This window comes from Chenopodium album, chromosome 21, assembly GCF_948465745.1.
Source record: "Chenopodium album chromosome 21, dcCheAlbu1.1, whole genome shotgun sequence".
Classification (NCBI taxonomy): domain Eukaryota; kingdom Viridiplantae; phylum Streptophyta; class Magnoliopsida; order Caryophyllales; family Amaranthaceae; genus Chenopodium; species Chenopodium album.
The window spans coordinates 37,269,490-37,292,866 of NC_137854.1; the positions used below are offsets into that span (position 1 = coordinate 37,269,490).

The 23,377-nt window shown below is 35.0% G+C and overlaps 2 protein-coding genes across 2 annotated transcripts; one reads left to right on the forward strand and one right to left on the reverse strand.

The window, feature by feature from the left end:
• Positions 1-198: 198 nt before the first annotated feature.
• LOC145600086 (oxysterol-binding protein-related protein 1D-like) lies at positions 199-9,120 on the reverse strand. The gene is made up of 8 exons (XM_081655936.1): positions 8,108-9,120; positions 6,245-6,598; positions 5,439-5,526; positions 4,363-4,820; positions 3,662-3,817; positions 3,107-3,415; positions 1,446-1,790; positions 199-874 (listed from the first exon to the last, which is right to left on the reverse strand). Exons 1-8 carry the CDS (start codon positions 8,759-8,761, stop codon positions 689-691), a joined length of 2,550 nt encoding a protein of 849 aa, XP_081512062.1. The 5' UTR covers positions 8,762-9,120; the 3' UTR covers positions 199-688.
• Positions 9,121-13,863: 4,743 nt separating this feature from the next.
• LOC145601160 (actin-related protein 3) lies at positions 13,864-22,985 on the forward strand. Its single transcript, XM_081657111.1, has 9 exons — positions 13,864-14,364; positions 15,328-15,790; positions 17,156-17,302; positions 18,702-18,794; positions 18,885-19,004; positions 21,535-21,645; positions 21,828-21,953; positions 22,029-22,127; positions 22,596-22,985. The coding sequence occupies exons 1-9, from the start codon at positions 14,315-14,317 to the stop codon at positions 22,674-22,676; spliced, it is 1,290 nt and encodes a 429-aa protein (XP_081513237.1). The 5' UTR covers positions 13,864-14,314; the 3' UTR covers positions 22,677-22,985.
• The last annotated feature ends 392 nt before the right edge of the window (positions 22,986-23,377 follow it).

Genomic DNA, 23,377 nt, shown 5'->3' on the forward strand with positions numbered 1-23,377 from the left:
TTTATCTTTTCAATTGCACCAGCCAAGAATCGAACCAGGGTAACTGGGTAATAGACTCCACACAATGTAGCACTGCTAATTCATTTTTTTCAACATGTATTTGCAACAGCCGAGAATCAAACTGCAGTCATAGACTGCATACAATATAGATGTAATAAACTAATAACACTGCATTTTTTTTTTTCAGCGTGTATTTGCACCAGCCAAGGATTGAACCTGTGTCTAATGCAGCACTTCTATTATCATATCATACAAAATCTGCATCCAACTCTGAAGGAAAACATAGATGGCAAGTAGAACTGTTTAGATGTGTACAAATGACTACAGCTTCAACTTCACATCTTTTTTCTTTCTGAATTTTTTCTTGGGAAAAATATTCATACGAGTAGAGAATACCAGCCTTGATATTGGCCATACAATCTGCTGCATTGGATAGCAGCGAGAAGGCCAGAAGCACCAACATGTAGACATGTAGTACTCAGTTAAAGCGGGGTAAAAAACTGAGGACCTACAACAAATGATCTAATGCAACTTACACTAACTAGTAGCTACACCTACACCTAACAACAATGGTGGTACAATTACTTGAGGAATTCCAAGATATCCCACAATTCCACGTAAAGCTAATGTGGAACAGGAAAAAGACTTTCTGGAGAGAAAAATGATAGTTCAGTTCAGCCCAGATCACTCATTCTTCTTCTGGTATACTGTTACAGGATTGGAGTATATCGCTCCTCTGTCCAAATATATCAGAAATTCCTTCCCAGCTACCTTTTTCCCTTGTTTCCCAGTAACCACCAATGTAACGGTAACATCCATCCTCATCTCTCTGGAACCATCTTGGTTGCCATCCACTCTCTTGGATCCTCCTTGCCTGCAGCAGGTTTAAAAAAGTTAAAACTAGTTTTAAGAATCTGTATCTGCTTTGTGCCTTGGTGACAGACAAGCTAAGAAGAATATGCTCAAAACTAATGCCAATGAATCAGAAATCTAAGTCTATTTAAATAATTTCCGACACAGGTAAGGCATGTGCAAAACCCTTTAACCTGACAAAGATATGTGAGCAAGTTACTGATGTCAGCAGAAAGAAATTTCAATAAAAAGCCAGCTTTGATACAAATCAGACAAACCCGAAATCTAGATGTCAAGAATCTGAGGGCAACATCTAATACTTGTGCTGCATACAGTTGGCTTAAGCAGGAGGCCAGGATATTACCCTATTGAGCTTCATGTTATATGAGTTAAAATTACGATATTTATAAGTTCTAGCACAATTATTACTATTACTCATACAATTATTATTACCCAAGAGACATTCATCTCTGGACTAGCATAATTAACTATTAATCTGTAGAACATTCTTAGGTATTGTAGGTGGGGTGGGTAAGTGGATGTCCTACTGTAACGAGTATTAGTTAATGAGCTTTACTCAGGCAAACACATACCTGTCTTTGCAACTGTTCAAGTCTGAGTTTCTCTGCATTTGCCAGCTCATATTCACCATTTTCCAAGTGTCTCTGATCTGGCCTAAGCCTTGAGTCAGTTGGTGGCAGCTTCTCTTGCAAACCAGGAGTCAATTCATTCAAAGATATTGCAAAAGGCGTGAGGTTGTATCTAGTCTTTGTAGCAGTTTTTTCTCTCTCCCAGAGCAAGACAGCTTCCGTCATCGGATCATAGCCCTTTGGCTTTGTGGTTGGATCCCCTAACACATAGTACATCGCCTCATCCCATTTTCCTACCAACATTGCAACCTTCTCACCAGTTCTGTTGTCTTGTACAAAACCATGAACCTGCAAGCCATAGGAAATAACAGACGACATAAGATCATGTATATAAACAACATAGATTGATACTAAAGCAACACAATTTGTGACCGCCCTAGCAATAGCTCCGGGAAACAACTCAAATGCCATTTGGTTCAAGAAGAGGCATGAAAATAAATCAGTTATAAGTTGCAGGGGTTTGGGGTTCAGTTATCAAGCAATTGTAGCTTCATTGAGAAAAAGGTTTCCAATTACACAAGTTATTGCATGTATAGGTTAAGAATGAATAGGTTAACAAGATTATACATCCCTTTTCCAAATAAATTTCTTGGATTGGAGAATAAGTAAACAAAACCGTTACAGTTTGAAAAACCAACTCAAGTTAGCAAAAACAAAGCCTAAAAAAACATAATTCTGTAAGGGAAAATGTAAAATAAATCAGCAATTATAAAAATTTGGGGGAACAAGATCATTGTTTCCCCTTCAAACTATACATTAATGAATTCATGCTAAACTTCCTCTAGCATAAATGCATATTTTGAGACAAGAAGATAACCAGCAACAAAAATTGAACATTGGGAACTGTGACAGCTCAAGTAAAAAAATTGGTTTTTGGTCCCTCTCAAACCCCAGTAAATGGAGGAACAAATAAAGTGAAATATCACTGAAACCCTGTAATGTAATAAACTTAAACAAAATGGGGAGCTAGTGTTTCACAACCTGATACTTTGGGGTTTTAGACTTATTGTGTATCAGACTAGACCAAAAAAATACGAGGCAAAAGCAAACAGCAGGAATGATATTTCATATTTCCAACCTTTTTCCTAATATTTGAAACCAAACAAGGCTTATTCTTGGAAAAAAAAAACTCATGTCTCATCCCACGGCATGAACTGAATTGCTAAATCCTAACATTGATACCAATTCATTACAAATAAATTTGTAACTAATCTCTTAATCACATTGAATTAAATTTTGGTAAGAAGATTTAGAGAACTGTAGCTTAAGTTCCTTAAAGATAATGATACTCAAGCAACAGAGAAGCAACCTCGTTTTTCATGAGCTTCTAGATGATAAAAAGATTCAGCCTAGTATAAAGTATCCCACAAATTATTAGAAAGTAGATTTCATCAAGAGGTACTGATAGAATGCTGAAATTAATCCAATTCATGGAGAGTTAGAAAACTCCTGAATCAGGCTGTTCTCAAACTAAATTTTGTTAGTGCGCCATAACAAATTACCTAAATGCAGGAACGCTGATATGATACTTTTTTTTTGACAGGAACATCAATCTGCTTCTTGACATCCATAATCAAGTGACATAGCTAGTTCAAAAGGGTTACCTGATGTGGATTCCGTTCTATAATAGATTGCTCTTTGAATTTCAGCTTGCAGGAATAATTTCCACTGCCTTTGATGCGCATGGTTCCATAATGATCACAGTAAATTTTACCAATTATGATGTTGTAAATGGAAGTTGTCACCTTGCTCCACTGAAATGTCTCACCATCCTCAAACTGAAGAGTAAGGGCACCAACAGGATCCAGTTGGATGGAGCGACCCCAGAATTTACCCTTGAGATTAGAGTCAGCCCAGAATCTCCAGCCTTTGCCCTCACAATGACAAGCAACAACCATAGGATGGTGGCTGACCTGCAGCTTCCACAAGTTCTGGTTAGCATATGAAAGTGATACAATAACTGATCCAATTATATCGGCTTTTGGGGGTAGCAGCAAATTATATCTCAATCCACAAAAGACAAAACAGTAAAACACTATAACCATCTACGAAAAACTTTACAAAAGAAAAGAATTCAATCTAAATACTATTAAGTCTTGAATTGAAACTGGTTGTAAATCACACTAACTATAAAGATTCAGCATATAAGAAAGCAAAACCTTTTCAGAGAAGAAACGAAGGCCTTTGTCTGGGTAGTCAGCCTCATAAGTCTCTCCAAGAAGGGGATTAAAAGGTTTGCATTGGCGACCTTCAGTTGAAGCATAGCCAGATACTGCGAACGCAGCTACATGCAAGATTCTCATCAAGTCATTTCCCTGCAATAATGCAATCATTCTCTTAGTCAATCAATCAAAGCCTTAATCCCAAAAGTGGGGTCGGCTACATGAACCAAAAGTGATTATTCCGAACAAAAAGCCTTAACCATTCTCTTAGTATAGAGCTCAAAATTAAAGAAGTAGAGGACTTGAGAGCATCATAGATAATCAAGAAAGATTGAAAGTGAAAGCAAAGTCAATTAAGAGAATTAGTGTACAAGAGAGCACCCATCGCCCCATTATTCTTATATCTAGACAATTATAAAGAGCATACACGTTTCTTCCAAGAATGCAGATTTATAATATAAAATTAGGCTAGCCATTCGAAACTCAATAATTTGAAATATTAAGGTACTATTTTAAAACATTTACATGAATGTCATACTATTCTCTAAGTTGGGAAAGAATAAATAAATAAACAAATAAATAAAACAGCAGAATGCCTACATCAGTTTTAAGGAAAAAAAAAAACAATTTTAATTAGTACATAGTAATCACCACAAGGAACTTTCAAGCAAGACCAAGAAACTGGTAAATAATCTTACCAGCTTCCCCCATTCAAGAGCTCGATCCACCAGGTTTGAATATTCCAAGTCTTCAAAGCATTTCTGCAGTGAAGATAGGGGTTCATTGAAGTAAACAGGAAGACAAACTCCAGAGAGATCCTTCCCAATATTGTCCTTGATAATTGACCACAAGCCCATGGGTTTTTCCTTTTCCTTCGGCTCTGGAAAACTATCCCTTCTTTTTATGTAAGGGTATTCCACAGGTCTGATGCCCATATGAAGCTCCTGTGAACAATCCTGCCCCAGTGAACTGCAAGCATCTGCAAAGGATTCCCTTCCCCGGCAAGAGGCACTTCTTAAAAACTCCGAAGCCAAGTAATCATTTGTATCAAAATATGCGCCATCTTCTTCATCTGATTCAGCATCCCCACCGTCTTGACTCTCGTTCTCAACATCAGAATCAGATCCACTACCCTCAGACATGACAGAATAGAAATCTGCAAGGTTTGAAAGAGCTCGGATTATAATCAGACTTCATCAACAAACCAGAGTAAGAAACACTCAAGCACGCATAGCTCAATAATTTGGGCTTTGAGGAAAAGACCAAATTAGTACTCTGTATATTTTTAATAAATACAATTAATATGTATCCATAGCTCATTTTTCTTGCATCAAATTTCTAGAGAACTCCTGGTCCTCTTAAAGCAAACCTTTTTTAAATAGGTAATGAAACTTGAAACTCTATGCAACAATATTAACAAGTTCTGAAAGATATATAAGAATATTTAGTGAACTTAAAAGTCTACGCGATATCAAAAACAAATTTAGAAAGAGATGAAGTATAAGAACATAAGAAGGCGTGACGTACAGAGCATAAAACTGTAGGTGTAAGTGTGTAACAGACAACAGTTCCCATAATAGATGGTTTGGGAAGATATTTCCCAAGAACAAGAGATAACAGCAATGGTTACAGGGTTAATAAGAATCCAATTTCCAATACAGTTACTGCTGGCTGTTCCAACTCTCACCAGCAGGTGTCACAGATGAAACTGAAGAAAAAGAATAATGAACGCAAAGGGGGCAGAATAAAGTAATGAAACAAGTGCACCACTAACCGCTAAATCTTCTATTTCCTTGCCCACAACAAGAATCTCTTCTTTTTGTTTCATCTACCACAGTAGTCTCCAATTCTATCTTCTCGCTCTGAAATTCAAGGAAAGTCACAAATGATCTCACCATAAGATGCAATATAACAAAATAAATATCAACTTGGAACATGGATTAACTATATCAAAATGGAGACAAAAATTAGATTATATTCAAATTTAAGCACTTTCCATTCCACATGAATCCATCAATCAGTACAAACATATCCTATATGCCTGGGTGGTCTTTGGCAGGAAACACGGATATCAGATTCAGGGATTAGTGATGAGTGATGACTGAGAAAGTAACCGCTATAAAAGTTTAATCGCCCTAGATGTCCAATGTGCCATAGAAATGTATCCGGAGATTAAATCCCAATAAATGGAATCCACGTTGTAAAAAGGCAAGCAAGGAAACAGAAGTCACAGATTAAACTCTCTACAACTCAAAATCAAGATAACATGCAAAGAAATAATGTAAACAGTATATATGTGAATTAAATGTCAAACGAGGACCTCAAAGGAAAGTATATTCTGGTAGGTTGATCCACAAAAGAAAAACAAAAATTATATGTAAAATTCTTATAGGCAGCAAAGAAAAGGTATAAATCTTATCGGTTACTTGTACACATTAACAGTTATCAGGTCATGTCATAGCACCCAGGCACCACCATTTAATTTTATAGAATTGCAAAAAATAAATTCTACTACTTCAACACTCAGACTGCTTTATATTAGTCAAAAAATGTGCGAATTCTAGTGAAATTGGGTGATACCTCTAACCGTCTCAGCGTCTCCAACAATGAGAGATGTTTTTGTTGAAGAGCTTTAAACTGATTCTTCAGCTCAGAGACTTCTATGAGCACAATAGACTCACAATCATCAATCACTGGCTCAGCAATGCCTTCCTGCAACATCCTTCGTCGAAGCTTATCTGTTGACACAACAATGTCTTCAGTAGCAAATTCATTGCTTGTCAGCACCCGGGGAAATTGATCTTTTGCAGCTAAGAGTGCCTCAATCCATGCTGCTCTGTCTTCTTTGGACACACATCGTAAGTGAAGAGTTTTTGTTCCCGTATATATACTCAGTCTTTTATCATCTGACTTGCTTGCGCGAATGGAAGAAACCTGTAATGCACCAACAACAATAAATGAGCCATCTCTGGGGAGAATAACAGCTAATCAACTATCACAACTAATAGCATATTTGCAGGAAACTACAGTTTCTATACAGAAAGGTCATGCCAACTTCATTTCTATAATTGCCAGTTCCAATACAGAACGAATAACAGACAGATGTCAACTATAATATTAGTAACAGAACCCTTTCCCCAATAGGGAATAATTAATAACGATAAATGACTAAATGAGCACGTCTCATCAAAATTGGAAAAGCTGGTAGTATGTGAGTGGAAGGATCATGAATGCAAAAACTTCAGACTAAACAGCGGCACAACAAATCAGAGCTCTACCAAAGGAAAAATGTAATTAAGGGACTATCATTCAATAATAGACAGAAAAGATACGGTAGACCTCAGGAAAATAGTATTTCAGATATAAGACTGTCTCGTAAAGTCATATATTGTAGTACATTGTTTTGTTCAAAAACTTCAAACCTTCCCTCAAACATACTCTATACAATGCAGTCTTTAGTGCTTGACCACACAAATGGTCCCAAGAAACTTATCAAAAAGAGGGATAATCTTGAGTGTAGCAAAAATATTCAAAATTTAGTAGTTAAACATGATACAAAAAGTTCCACTACACCTCTCAAAAGAAGAATCTTCCCAAACCGATATTTGAGAGACATCCATAAGAAAATGCAGACCAATCACTGCCCGTGTCAAAGAAGTTTCAGCTCGTCAAAAACTGGATGACCCTTGTGTTCGATGTATTCAAGCATCCAACCATGCAAAAATTAAGGGTTACAAAGGATTCAAAAACATACAGTTCCTGCAATTGCAAATCAGCAATGCAACAACGTTTCAAGGTGCTGTCAAAATAATGAATTTTCACTTCAGAACACAAAGCCAACTAACCTTCCCCCTCCAACCTGCATGCACTGCAATGCTTCAACAATACTTCCACATATAACTTACCACACGTTTTGATTCAACCAACCAGACAAACCTTACTCTTGCACTGAACCAATCTAAATTTTCTGAAACTAAACTTAAATTCAAAATGTGTTTACATTCTACACACTACTTATCTTTCCCAGCCAAAGTGCCTAATTCTAACCAATGGAATCAATCTCTATGGATCCAAACCAACATTAGTCACACCCGATTTCTTATAGTTTTATTCTTTATACTCTATCCAATGCAAAGTTTTAGCAGATGAACCAGTAGATCCAATCACACTACAAACTCCCTTCCCCCCCCCCCCCCCCCCAAAGCTAAGATTCCATTATTAGTCTAGAAAGGTCCAGATGTACGCAATCTTACGGCCTAACCCGAAACCGGCCTTAAAAAACACAAGATATCTAACAAAACAAACACATAACAATCACTCTCACTACACCAAACACATAAATACAAACAACAGCAACAAAAATAACACAACAACAACAACAAGAAAAGCTAACATTTTACCACAAATGTAAAGGCAAAGACAAAGTCAAAATCAAAATCACACCTTCAAATGTACTTCCCCATAAGGCTTCCATTGCTTATTATAAGTTGACAAATTACTAAAACTATTACTAATCCTAAAACCATTACTATTATTAGTACTAATTCCACTACCATTATTAGTACCATTCTTCCCCCAACTATTATTCTTCTTCATATACTTGACAGATTCTTCCCCAATCACTCTCACCCCTACCTTCTCCCTCCTCGGACTCGAACCCGAACCCGAACTTGAAACCGTAATCTTATCCGGACCATGCAATTTATAATATGATAACACCCCATCTTCCAACACAAACCATCTTGACCTCCACCCTTTCCCATAATTCACCCATTTGTAAAGAATCCCAGCAATCGCACCCCCACCATTACTACCATACACCCTCGAATCTCTACCACTCATCACCATCACATCCTCTGCTTCATGATGATGCACCTGATCCAACGCTGCAGTGCTGCTACTCACCGACGACACTTGCGCAGAGTAACTATGCCGTGAAAAACCCAGATTGATTCCGCCATTGTTGGCGGTGATTTGAGTGTGATTCTGGTTTTTAAGGGATTCAAACCCGATTTCCGGCGGTTTTCCGATGACATTACCGGTGGGTGGTTTTTCACGATCGACGGAAACAGGAGCAATGCAGCAGAGAGGATTCATGGGGGTATTTGGAGGAGAGAGAAAAAGGGTATGTTATGATTCTGCTGCTGCTTCTACATTGAAGGAGAGAGAAAATGGTGGGTTGAGGAGAGAGAAAATAGTGGGTTGCAGATCCATTAAATTGACACTGATGAAGTGCAGCAGAGCATCAGAATTTATTCAATAAAATAATAATGAAATGAAATCAAATTAAGGAGAGAGATTATTAAGAATAATAAATGAAATTTGGTGAAAATTGAAATTGAATGAGAATCAGAAAAAAGAAATTGAATCGAAATTTGTTGGGGTTGAAGAAGAACAAGTAGAGAAAGAAGAGTGAGAGAAAATGAGAAAGGGGGCAGGTAATGATTGTGAGAGGGAGACAGGTAACATGAGCATAAATTGGGCATTTCTATCTTGGCCTTAACTTAAACCCATTACATTTTTGTGATTAGTCATTTTTGTGGGCTCTACCTTTGCCTATTCTTAGTAATTTTTTCAACCAAACTAAAATTGTTGAGTCAATTTTATCATTGGTCTAATTAGTAAAGTAAAATTTTATTTTAACCTTCTTTTTAATAAATTTACACACTTTATGTAGTAATGTAGAATCTTGTTGTTTTAAATTACAAAGTATGGTGTAATTATCGTCTAAAGATAATCGACCTTACCCGCCAATGAGAAGTTAGCTTTTACATGTAACCTGTTTGTGAGAACTCTTTTTTTTTTTTGACAAAATTGTGAGAACTGATTTAACTAGTTGGTTGAACTAGTTGTTTGTATTAATTACCAATGTAAAAATGTTTGATAAATTATTGTGGACTAATAGCTATGAGTACTTTATTACACTAGTGACCAATAACTCAATAAGGGTATTTGCATCATTGGTTATTAGAAATAAAAGACTTGGGGCCTGTTTTCTTACGTTGAAATTCAGTTCAATTCAGTTCAGCTCAGTTTAGTTCAGCTCCTAATTTCCTTCTCTTATTAAATATTCAGTTCAGTTCAGTTTAGTTCAGCTCAGTTCAGTTAATGAGAACAGGCCCTTGGTAAATATAGTAATATATGTGACAAATATTGTGAAACAAAGGATATACTTTGTACTAAGTAATCAAAGTTGATGCATGAGTAGTGCAATATTATACCATATATAAGTGATTTAGATATCATCTCATATTAGAGTATAAGATTTTTTTTTTTCATTATACATTACTTAAAAAGTTAAAAGATATACAAGTATATTAAGCATTCATACCCCTTTTATTTTATCGGCAATTTTAATTTGCATATGAAAAATATCACACAGTGAAATGGTTATAAGTTATTGAAATTCTATATTGGTTTTTGAACATCTCAACTTTTGAGATTTGCATATAAGTTTTTTGAAAATTCCAATAAGTTATTGGACATATCAATTATTGGAATTATATGTATAAGGTGGGTAGACTAACAGTGAATAGACCTAATAAGTTTGTGTTTGCGTATTATGCTGACTAGTTATACAAATGCATTATTGTTATAAAAAAATTTGTCTTTAAAGAGAATTTAAATTAATTATCGAAGCAATATTTTTTTTTTCTTTTGTTGATTGGTAATTGTAATTTTCATTTCATCCTAGCTAGATATATACATTATAAATTATAATCAAATAAATTTTTATTCTTTAAGAAATTTTGAAATAGTTACCGAAGTTTAATAATGGCTTGGCTATAGACTTGTCAATTACTTTATATTTTTGGGGTATTGCATATACTCCCTCTGTCTCTTTATTAATGTCCACGTTCTCTTTATTATGTGAGTAATAAATGATCGAAAGTGGACATTAATAAAGAGACGGAGGGAGTATAATTGAGTTACTTGTGCATAACACATTTCCATTTCATTGCAACTAATGGAGGGATATTGACAATGATTTTCGACTATTAGATCAACAATATATCCAAATACTGAATCTTGAAGGATTTATGTTTTTGTCAAGTGCAATTACTAGATATATAATGGATCAAATTATGAAGATTGAAGATAATTAAGTTCATTTTTTTGAGTCGTCGTTATATCATAGTTAGAGATACTAATGATCTTTGGGCTAGTAAAATAGTCTAAAAGGTCACACAAAGGGCCAAGACTGAGCATGAGAGGAATAGACCCATGTTGAGACTCGTCCCTCTAGGTGGCCGACCATATAAAGGATTTTAGAGGGTTTGGGCTTTGCTTCCTAGTTTAATTAAAAATTAATTTATTTAGATTAGGTGCCTAGGGTTGAACAACACAATTCAACGATCTATTGATCAAAACCCTAATTAGAAAACACAAACCCTAACCTCTCTCACTCACACGTCTCTCTCCCATCCTTACGTCGGTGTCCGTGCGTGGTGGTAGTGGTGGTGGTCGGTTGTCCATAAAGGTGATGATCGTGGTGTTTTCCCCTCACTCGACCAATCTAGTATTGGTGGATGACTCATTCGAATCCTGTGGACTTAGTAGAGGAGTAACGTTTAGGGCTCTATTCTCTCTAAATTGTAAATCATCTTGCTACGTGGAGATCACGCTTCAAAGGTATACTTATGTGACTTTGTGTGTTATGCACTTATGCATGCGATCTTGTTTTAGATGCGTATGAATATGATATATGAAATTCCTCTTAGAATACTTAAATCCTTACAAGTCTTTCTTCTTGATCCCAACCTCGTGCTTATTGTTTATTTTGTTTGCGTGTTCAATAAAAATTGTCTGGTTTTAAAAATTAGCGGTAATGAATCAAAATAATTTTTTATATCATATTCATACTATATATATAAAGGCGTTTCAAACAAAGTATATGTGCCACGTGGCGCTCTCCTCCATATGTTTTCATTACATGTCAAATGTCTTCAATGCATGATAAAAAAAGTTACTCACGAGATTCGAACATACAACCTCTAATGGTAAAACTAAGTGTCTTACCATCAAGCTACGTCACACTTATGTTATTTTTTTAATGCAAAATGTTAATATGTAGTGAATGTTAAACTTTACTCATAAATTAAGTGTCTTACCATCAAGCTACTTCACACTTACAGAAACTTTACTCATAAATTAAAACGTACTTTAATGCAATACCATGTAATGATCAGGGGCATTGCCTGAGCCCAAATACTAGTTTTATATATTAAAAAAAAGGACTTTTGATTAAATGTCAATCACATTATCTTCCCTCTCATCAAAGCTTAAGACAAAGTATAACTTGATCTCACTTCCATGCCACTTTAGAACCTAAATAGTCAAAGCAAACCCTTATTTTCTCCCTTGTTGGTATTCTTTCTAACAATTAACCTATCCTCCTCCTCTCTTACAAGTTACAACCATATGGAAATGGCAACTTGCATGGCCAATCATGTTCAATATGTCAAACAATGTATAAATGTATGTTAACTATATGTAGTTTGAGAGTGAGGGATAGCTTAGGTGGTTAGAGCTCCCCTTCCGACGTGAGGTGATTCTGGGATCGATTTTCATTACTCGGCCTTGTGGCTCTTTAACATACCAAAAAACTTTTGATTATAGTTTGATGATTTTGTGAAAGTAAGTTGATATGGGCTAGTGATGGAGATTGGAGAGCATTTTCTCACGTGCATTCAAAACTGATAATTTTTTGTCATATATCACATTGCAACTTTAGCTTAGGCCCCGTGTTAATAAAATAAATATTAATTCAATGGCATTATTCTATCTTGCATGCACAAACCATGTGTGTTTAGATATATTTGATGGAGATTTACAAGCTTAAACTAAAATTTCATGAAAGAATTTTTTATCTTTTATTCTCCTAACAAGAATCAAAATCTATCCAAAATTTATTAAAAACTTTAGAATTAGTAAAAAAAATTGATTTAGAGAAGTACAATGTATCTCAAATGTTGGACTAAGGGGAAAAATTACTTGAAATAGTATGCATCAATTATGCCATGTATACATTATAGAAGGTGTCAGACCATAGAGAAACAAGGTCAAATAAGGTTTTTTTTAAAAAAATTATTTGACAAAGTGGAAAAAGAAAGCTAGCTCCCAACTGACTCGAAATTAAAAACATAGCAATGAGAAAGTTTAACTCTCTTAACTGCCTTAACACAAGAAAATAACAGGGGGTGGGGTAGGTTAAACTTTCATGTCCTACTCCTACTAAGGAGTACAAATATGGGTTTTGACAATTTCTTTTATGGATGTTTGTCATTAGAAGATCAAAGCTTGTTCTTTTATGCTACTTGGACCTGAAAAACAATACATGGGATGCATTTTATTATCGCCATCTCCAGGTATGGAAATGTTAAAATAAGTAGATCTCATGCAAGTAATGGGCATGTTTGACGGAGGCTAGCAATGAATATGGCATATATTTTCACAGTCAAGAAACACTAAACGAGAATCTCAAAGCTAAAGATATTGGTGCTCTATACAATTTTATCTAAAGAGTAGAGGGCCATTTGCTTCTCTAGTACTTTTGCCTATTATCAATAGTATTAGAGGTCTTTCTACATCATCAACTTATTACTTAAGACTTATCCCAGGATTGAACATTACAAATGCTAATGAAAAGGACTTAACATTACAATCCACTATAAGTAACTCTTCTTTTCATTCACTCAATTGTAAAACCATGTACTCTATTTAATATGAGAGCACCAAAAAAAATATCTTTAGCTTGAGGCTCTTGTTAAATGTTAAGCGCATGTTACTATAAAATCTGGCATATTAGTTGTTTGGCTCCGTCAAATTAAAATGAAACATTACCTCTATTGAACGAGCGTACGTTCAATTCAAATCACTTAACTAAGATGCCCATTACTTATACTCAATTGAAATCTTACATTTATCAACAATTTCATGGAGATGGTGATAATAATAATAATAATAATAATAATAATAATAATAATAATAATAATAATAATAATAAAAAAGTAGAAAAAACAAAAACTTGTGTTTATTTATAGTGTATTGACACAAATTTTTCCCACCTTTTTTTTTCATGTTTGATGAGGGAGAATTGGGCTTAAATCTTTAAACTCAAAACACAAAGAAAAGAAAGAAGAGGCCCATAAAAAAACTACTGTTTGTTTAATTAATTACACAACAATCTCATAAACCAAGAAAGAAACAGACACACACACAGTCAGAAAGAAGAGAGAGAAGAGAAGAAAGAGAGAGTCGTTGGGTTGTTGCTGTTTTTGTTTAGCTGCTAAGGTAAGATTAATCATCCAACCTTCAAACATAAATTCACTCATTCAACAAACAATCAAACAATTTTCCCAAATCATGTTGAATTCAAACCCTTATTAGCCAATTTGGGGGAAAATCATAATTCAATTGAAATGTTTGGAGATTACTATACTGGTGTCAACCCATCATCAATAACAGAAGGTCATCATCAACATCATTATACAATCAAAGTAGCAGTAAAATCGAATTCATTGGTGCCCTTTTTGTGGCGCTTTCAATGACCATGATCATTTCCCTTCAATCAACCTTCTCTCGGATCTCAGTTGCAGGTCCTTCTTTGAAATCATCATTTTCTCTCTGCTTTTGCTTTCTTTCTCTCTCATGGATGCCTCTTCTTATCGCCCTGCTGTCGTGATCGACAATGGCACCGGGTATTTCTCTCTTACCCTTTTCTCTTTCTGTAAGTCTGTATATATTGATATATGTGATTGGGTGTTATGTGAAACTGGGATTTATTGTTATTTGAGCTCTATGATGAATTGGGTCGATGTTAGATTTTTCATACGTTTTTCATACGTTTTGTTGGTGTGTGGGAAATGGGGATTGTCGAAACATAGCTTGCGCACCAAGTGTTTGATGAAATACCTTTTATTGTTATTTGATATTTGATTGGATTGGGGTTGATGGTGTGTGGCGTTTGACCGTGGAAAATCTTGAAAGCTACGATCCTACCAAATGTTTGATGAAATGTGTTAATTAAAGAAAGCTGGTGTTGTTTATCTGAAGCTTGAGAGCTTTGAGTTGATGGTTAGATGATTTTATTTGCATTGTGTCGCTTTATGAAAAAAATGATTTTTTTAAGGACCAAGTGATTGATGAATTGCGTCAATGGTCAAACAGGCATTTGCCATCATCTTGAATATTATTTTGGAATTGGGTTGATCACAAGTTTTTATGTACTATGGGGATTTCGGGGAACATTGGATTTTAGCTAGTGCAACTAATTTGTTGATGAATTGCGCTAATGATGAATGTGGTCTAAGTTCTTGAGTGTGTGTTAAAACGTATGGATGCTTATTAGGAGTTAGGAAGGTGTTGAATGCGGATTGACACTAGGTAGGTCTGCCATTCTGGTTACACGAGGTGTTGGTGATTTGACATTTTGACAACGTCTAGTTTCAGTAGTAATGTGCACAAGGTGCTCTATGGAAATACTTCTATAATAGTGTGAGTGTGGTGACTGAGGTCTGCTTAAATGCGTGTAAATTTTGAATTCTTCTGTTCTGCTTCAGAATGTAGAAGTCATTGAATTCTAACTTCACATCTTGAGTAAATGAAATTTCCCGGCAACAATGTGTTTTTTAATTTAATACCTTGTCCACCAATCACTGCAGGTATACTAAAATGGGTTTTTCTGGGAATGTGGAGCCTTGCTTCATTGTCCCAACAACTGTTGCTGTGAATGATTCTTTTGTAAACCAACCGAGAACATCGAATAAGAGTAGTAATTGGTTGACTCAATATAATGCTGGTGTTATGGCTGATTTGGATTTTTTCATCGGGGACGAGGCTTTAGCGAGATCTAAGTCTAGTAGTACGTATAGTTTGAACTATCCCATTAAGAATGGACAGGTAGAGAACTGGGATGCTATGGAAAGGTTTTGGCAACATTGTATTTTTAACTATCTACGCTGTGATCCTGAGGATCATCACTTCCTGCTGACAGAAAGTCCTCTGACACCTCCTGAAAGCCGGGAATATACAGGTGAAATCATGTTCGAGACTTTCAATGTTCCGGGGCTTTACATAGCGGTGCAGCCTGTGCTAGCTTTAGCTGCTGGTTACACTACATCTAAGGTTGGTTATTTCTTCATTTACGAGTTTCAATTTAGTATTGACTATTGAGTGATATTTTCTGCATTTGTATATTGAATTATGAACTTTACACCTGCTTACCCTGAGTCCAGTCAGTTATGGGGTGACTGAATGATTGTTGCAGTTTAGCTATTTGATTTTGATGTTTGGATTTCATCAAAATGGATTTGTAGCACATTTGATAGCCTAATATGACTTTGGACTATTTATGGTGTTTCAAGTCAGTTCAATGCATTATGAACTTGAACACTAGCTACTGCTGTACTTGTTTGGCACTAAATAGAATTATTTCATGGTGATGTCTTTATCCACATTCAGCTTTCTTTATCATAAAGTATGAAAGCAACCTTACTCTATACTTAAACATAACATACCCTATTTACTTCATTTATTTAGACATTTTGAATAGTCTATGGCTTTGCTTCTATGGCAATGTAACTATTAGCCTTCCCTGATTCATCAGTGGTGCTGGGACATATGTTAGGGATTGGGTCATCCACATTTTTGGAATTTGATAAATGTAGTGGTGATGCTGTCCTTTTTTCCTTTCATGGCCTCCCCAGCATCATTTCAGAGGTTTGGGGAATTGGTGATGACTGTTGGATGTATCGGTACAATGTTGAACTTGCAGAGAGCGGTAGATCCGTAGATGTAATGGTGTTGAGGATTTTTTGTAATTTCTGTATAAATATTCAAGTGACATCCATCTAGTGTAAAAAATAGTCTGAATTCTTTCTGTTAATTTGCTGCCTTTCCAGCAAAACATGCTTCTGGCTCCAGGAAGCTTGGTCTTTATTTGTCCTATAGTTAGTTCCTTTATTACTGAAACTAGGCTATTCTCTGAACTGAAAGGAACCACCAATTCATACATCCATTTATTTTGGACAGTATGTGAGGGCTCATCCATGAAAAAGCTAATTCAAATGGATTTTGTTTTAGAAGAATGTGAATCAGCAACTATAATTTTCCTGAAAATTTACTTTTAAGAATTAGGGATTCTCGAAGTCACATGTATCATCTCATGGAAGGCACCTATTCGCTCCTGCTCTGTCTGTTATTTTAAGATGGCCAATAATTAGGAATGATTTACTCTCGTGGATGTACACTAACTGTCAAAACATCATCGTAAGGCAAATATTATTTAGATGCTATACATGTGGCTGCATATGGAGAATACACATATAGAGTTGCTGTTAAACTTGGTCGTTTAATATGAAGAGAAGATTCAGTGTTACTTATGCATGTGGCCATATTATATATATGGATTTCCAAAGTCTTCTTTCTTTCACGTCATTTGATTTGTGTTTAGTGCATAACATTGATTTTATTGATGATATTTTTCATTAGTGTGAGATGACAGGGGTTGTAGTAGATGTTGGAGATGGGGGTACGCATGTTGTACCTGTTGCAGAAGGCTATGTTATTGGGAGCAGTATCAAGTCAATTCCCATTTCTGGAAAAGATGTTACCCTTTTCGTCCAACAGCTTATGCGGGTAATTTTCCATTAATTTTTTTCAATTTATTTATTTATTTATATATGTACTTATAACTTATAATGATTAAAAGCACTGTCTGCCAGAATTTTAGATTTGGTATGCACAACTATAAAAAATTATTATTCAAAAATGTTTCAGTAAGTTTATACACATCCTTAAGACTGCTTTTTCATTCCTTTTTTGGAAATTTGAGCTTCCACACTATTCACTCACTACCCTTTGACCATCTACCTTGATTTTTACACAAGATAAAATATAGCTATGTGGAGTCTTTTTAGGTTTGTCTTGCTGTAAACTTTCAGAATATAAACTATTTTTTTAAATATATACTTCCTCCGTTCTTTTAATATTGCACCATAAGGGTTTTGCACAATTTTTTGGTAGTGGGAAAAAGGAAGAGAGAGAAAGGTAAATGTACAAAATTGTCCATGTGATTGTAAATATAAATTAAAGAGTAAAGTATTAAAAAGTAAGGGTATATAGGGTATTTGTAGTGTGAAGTTGTGAACATAAATATTTCTTTTCCTAAAATGGATATGGCGCGATATTTGTGAAACTTCCTTACAAGGCAAGTGGTGCGATAATTGAAGATATTTAAGTCAAGCATTGGGATGCATGAAACTTCAGTTGTTGTGATATATAAATAGTGGAGGAAATACATTTATTTAGTAAAATTTCAATTCTTAATTCTTGGGTATAATATGAAAGCAATATTTAAGGAAAAAAATGTTGAAGGAGAAAATGGATGAAATAATATGTTGAAGAAAGAAAACTAGTGGAATGAAAAAAAAAAAAAAAATCATAATACAATGTTTGAACAAGCTAGAGCCTAGGACCCATGATTTTGTATTTATTTATTTTAATAAAAAAAGAATGTTATAAGGCAGAGGAATTCATTTTGAACCGGGAACCAGCGGAATATGTCAAAGCATGTGATACGAAGTATATTCCTACAAAGTTAGAGCCTTACTTTAGTTTCTCATACGTGATAAATTGTTTATCAATTCCTGCCTAATCGCTCTATGTGGATTTATCAACGGTCTGATGCTCATATAATCTGTCCTGGATGCTTTTAGCTCAGAGTGGATTATAAGATGATGCTAGCTACCATTTATGTTTCCACCTTTGGTCATTTTCTAATCATGTGGTGTGGCCATTATTTATCCTTAATTTTTGGTCTGAAATGCGTACTTTGTGTTCTCTGCTCTTGTGTACATGCAGGATTATGTTTCCTTATCTTTAACTTGTCTTTTCTTTGGAATGAAATTTACCTCCCTTCATTATCATGGATGTTGTAATGTGTTTACTTTGCTATGGATGGGCTTTTTCCTATCTGTTCAAATTTCTGCAGTAGTTCAACTGTGTTCTTTCTGCATTTTTTTGTTATTTATTGTAGGAAAGAGGAGAGAATGTACCACCAGAAGACTCCTTTGAAGTTGCTCGACAAGTGAAGGAGATGTATTGCTACACTTCTTCAGATATTGTCAAGGTACTACTTCAATTGATCTGAATCTAGTACAGTTTAATTGTACATAGTTGCTGAGTTGATATACTTGTCACCTAACTTTTGGAATGTCAGGAGTACAACAAACATGACAAGGAGCCTTCTAAATATATCAAGCAATGGAGAGGAATAAAACCAAAGACTGGAGCTCCATACAGTTGTGACATTGGCTATGAGCGGTTCCTTGGTCCTGAGGTTCTTTCTTATGCCTTGTCATTTCACAGTAACGATTTACATATATAAATTGACCTTGTATATGGTGGAGTACTGGAGTTATCTTGTTATAATTAGGGCTGAGCACAAATCTGATAATCAATATAAAATTTCTGTGTCTGATCCAAAACTTTGAATATTGGATAGGTATTTGATACCCAAATTTTGTTTCAGTGCCTTGCCTAGTCTTCATTGTTACATACTTAGATATATTAAATTCAATACAAAATTTCTGTGCTGAATACTACTGTTGTACTATCAATTTACCATGAACGAGCTAAAGATGATTTTAGATTTTTAGGGACAATAAAACACAAAGTATTAGAAGAAGAACTAATAAAAACACACATAAGAGCGATTGAGTGAATAATTGATTTATTACCTTACAATAAAAACAATTGATCTATCAATTAGATTACCACGCATGAATCATTAGATCAATGAATCTATGTTAGGCACTAGTTCTTGGCATTATGGTTTTACTGAAGTTTTTGTCCTTGTGGCGGACATGACCTTACCTAGTTTGACATCTAATCACTCTGGAATTGGTTAGGTTTTTGCTTCACTAGCAAATTTGCTTTGGCTTTGAAATCTTGGCTTTGATTAGAGGAGGATGATGAGAAGAGAGGAAGGGGGTAGATGACATGAGAAACGATAGCATAGATGAGGACTTTAGGAGGAATATAAGTAGGTTATAGGAATTTGGAGAGTGAGAAAGGGTAATGACTAATGAGGAATGAAGATGGTTGGAAAGTGGGGAAAAGGATGTGAGAAAATTGAGGAAGGATTGTGATCCAACTAGGAATCAAGCTTGATCTTTTCATGTTTTACAAAAGAGCCCTATATATCAGATATCGGATACCCGAAAATGCTAAAATACATATCTGAATTGGAATTCATTATCCGAATTCTCTGATATCTGAGTCAAATTCATTTTTTGGATCGATTATCCAGAAAATTGGATATAAAGGATTGGTTTTTCGGATTTTAATATAGTTTTGCTCTGTCAAAGTTATAATGGTATGTAACGGTTGATTTTAAATAACTCATTAGGTAAGCTAAAATGAAACACACACCTTTGACTGTGCTTAACTTTGGTTTTGCAATGTAAATAATCACAACAGGCTGATATTTTGAATATATACATTGTGTCTCATGACTCTCATCTAAACCTAACGTGATTATATCTCTTCGTATATAATAGTAGAAAAAAAAAATCTCAAAGTTCATAATGTTTGACTATGAAAAGACAATGGTGCTGCTCAAACAGAGGAAGTATTTTTTGACCGTGATGCTTTCCTTACATTACAAAGTTACACACTAATCCACCATCATTACTTCCTACCAAATGGTCTGTGAAAAATTACTATATATTCTTGGAAGCTGGAATTTTTTAGTCCAAAGGACTTTTCAACTGAATTTCTTTCTGTTTGGTTTGGTTGGCTTTCTGATGCATATAGAATGATAGGAGAAAACAGTTTTATCTATCACTTTTCTTGATTGTCAATGGCCTCAAAATTTCAAATCTCAATTTGCTTATACATATCTTCTTTGTCCGCATCACAGTGTTATAATTGTTTCTTTATTGGCTTCAATTTTATTGCTAAGGGGACTTTTTTAACTTTAAGGTTCTGTTTATTTCAATGGAAAACAATATTCGAAAAAATAATTTTTCAAAGAAAACAATTTTAAAGGGAAAAAATAATTGTAAAAACAATTTTCCTTTGTTCGATTCCTTACAAGAAAGATAATGGAAAAAGAGGAAAAGGAAAATTTGAGTGTAAGGGAGGAGAGGAAAAGAATGTTAGGAGTATGGAGGAAAATGTGATATACCTTCTTTTTGAAAGGAAAAGGTTTTCAATTCTTGGAAAAACTATTTTCCACCTTGGGATATTTTTTTTCCACCCTTTACAAACCAAACAACAAAAGGGAGGAAAATATTTTTCCTAGAAAATGTTTTTCTTCAAACAGACTGAGTTCAAATAGGACTAGATCTGATTATGCCATATAGTGCTAATTGTGTTGCTTCAAGGTCGTTATCGACTTATCCTGGAACAGAAAACTTGACTTCTGCAATTTATTAAATCTTATACCCTTTAATTATGCCACCTTTTAGGTGCTTACCTTTATATTTTCTTATCTGACGGGTGATAATCATTTTAGGGAAGAGGGAGTTTGATATAAGGTAGCAATCTGGTTTGATGTAGTAATCTTAAGGCTGATTTAATGTTTAGTGTTATATGAGATGGATCAGTGGCTGTAGTTGAAACCCAATTCCTGTGGACAAATTAAGATTGTCTGGTATCATTGAGAAGAAACATTGTAAATTTTTATTTTTTGGATTTGATATATAGCATCAGTCCTGCAAGCAAAGAATAAATCCAAGTATGTGTTTTAAGATTAATGGCCTCAGAGATTCTGTTTATTATTGTGTCTAATATGCCTGTATGCCTTTTTACCCTCACGCCTTTTGAAGCTACGATGTGCTTATCATTGGCTGTATGGTTCACAGGTTTTTTTCAACCCAGAGATCTACAACAGTGATTACACCACTCCTTTACCGGCTGTGATTGACAAGTGTATCCAGTCTGCACCAATTGACACCAGACGAGCACTGTACAAGGTAGAGTGTTATATGCTCTGGTTGAAAGGTCGATATGAAGTATTTAAGATTTTAATTCATTCCTTAAAAGAAAACACTTTTTGGCTATATTTATGTGTCATTCTGCTCTAGGTGTATTTGGCTGTACTGTTGTAGCTTGGAATTTTACTTTTGGGCCTAACTAATTATGTGGAATGTGCCAGAATATAGTGTTGTCTGGTGGCTCAACCATGTTCAAGGACTTCCACCGTAGGTTGCAAAGGGATATAAAGAAGATTGTTGATGCTCGAGTTCTTGCATCTGAGGCACGGCTTACTGGAGGAATGAAGGTAAGAAAACCAATAATATATGTCAGTACTTAGCAAATTCAGCATTATGTGCCTGATCTCTCAATTTGTTGGCAGTCACAACCGGTGGAAGTCAACGTAGTGAGCCATCCTATCCAGAGATATGCAGTATGGTTTGGGGGATCCGTACTTGCTTCAACTCCTGAGTTTTTTGGAGTATGTTGCCTCCCTTTTAATTTAAAGTTGCTATTCAACTTGGTGTTGCTTTTATCTTAATTATCATGCTACTGCCAGACCCTATTGCTATTTGCCAATGTTATCATGTTACATACAAAAAATTTTGCGTAACTCTACCACTATTTGTCCTTCATGACTCCATTTCAAGAAATAAATGCTTGTCCTTGGGGCTTGGAGAATAGCTTCCTCTTAAATTAAACTGTACTAGATATTGGTAAGGGTAAAGGCTGCATAGACTTTGACGGTTTGACCTCCCAAATTCCTATCTATGGAAATATCCCAGATTCCTACTGTATATATGGAAAGATCCATACACAAATTGATCTATGTTGCTATTGCTATCCATTAGTGTTTCTGGGTTAATTTCATGCTCTCAAGATGGTCGTCTACTTGTTTTTACTCACCAAAATGTATAACTGTATAAGCAAACTCTATTATTATGTGCAGGCTTGCCATACCAAAGCTGAGTATGAAGAATATGGGGCAAGTATATGTCGCACAAATCCTGTTTTCAAGGGGATGTACTGATGCAAGGAGCACTGCAGCGAAATACTCTCAGTTGCATTGTATCAAATGGCAATTTTGGCTTAGGGATTTCCACTTCCAACATTAGGACTCTGGTTTATGCATGCACATGATTCATCAAGGTGGTGTATGTGTTTTTGGGTAGCTGGAAAGTGGTGTAAATTAGAAATTTACGAAGTATTTAGTAAGAAAGCTTGGATTTCTCTTGTAGTAATTCTTTTGTTAGGAAGCTGTACATTGCAACTCCACATTGCCACTGGATGCTTTTTATAGAAATTTTGCTACCAATTGATTTGTCTATTGGTTATACCTTATACCTATACGTTTTGATCGCAATGATTGGCTTTTCGATCTTCTACTGTTAGATTTTTTTCCGTTCTGATTTTTGGTATGTATAATCTATAATGACAGTAAAATCTAAGTAAGAAATTTTCAGGATCCAAAAAATTGGAACTTTTGAAGTCTCCTATTACAATTGAAGAAAATTCAATTCTCTACAGTTCATCTAATAACCATTTATCACTGAACCTGCTATAAGTATGTTTATTCCTGTTATAATATCACAATATTTTGATTTTTAGTTTTTTACGGTTCTTTTTGGAAAGAGTTTTGACTTTAATGCTTAATATTGCACAATTTTGAATTATATTAATTTTTTAGTGGTCAATTAATACAAAATTATTATCTTGATATTGTTGGGACTC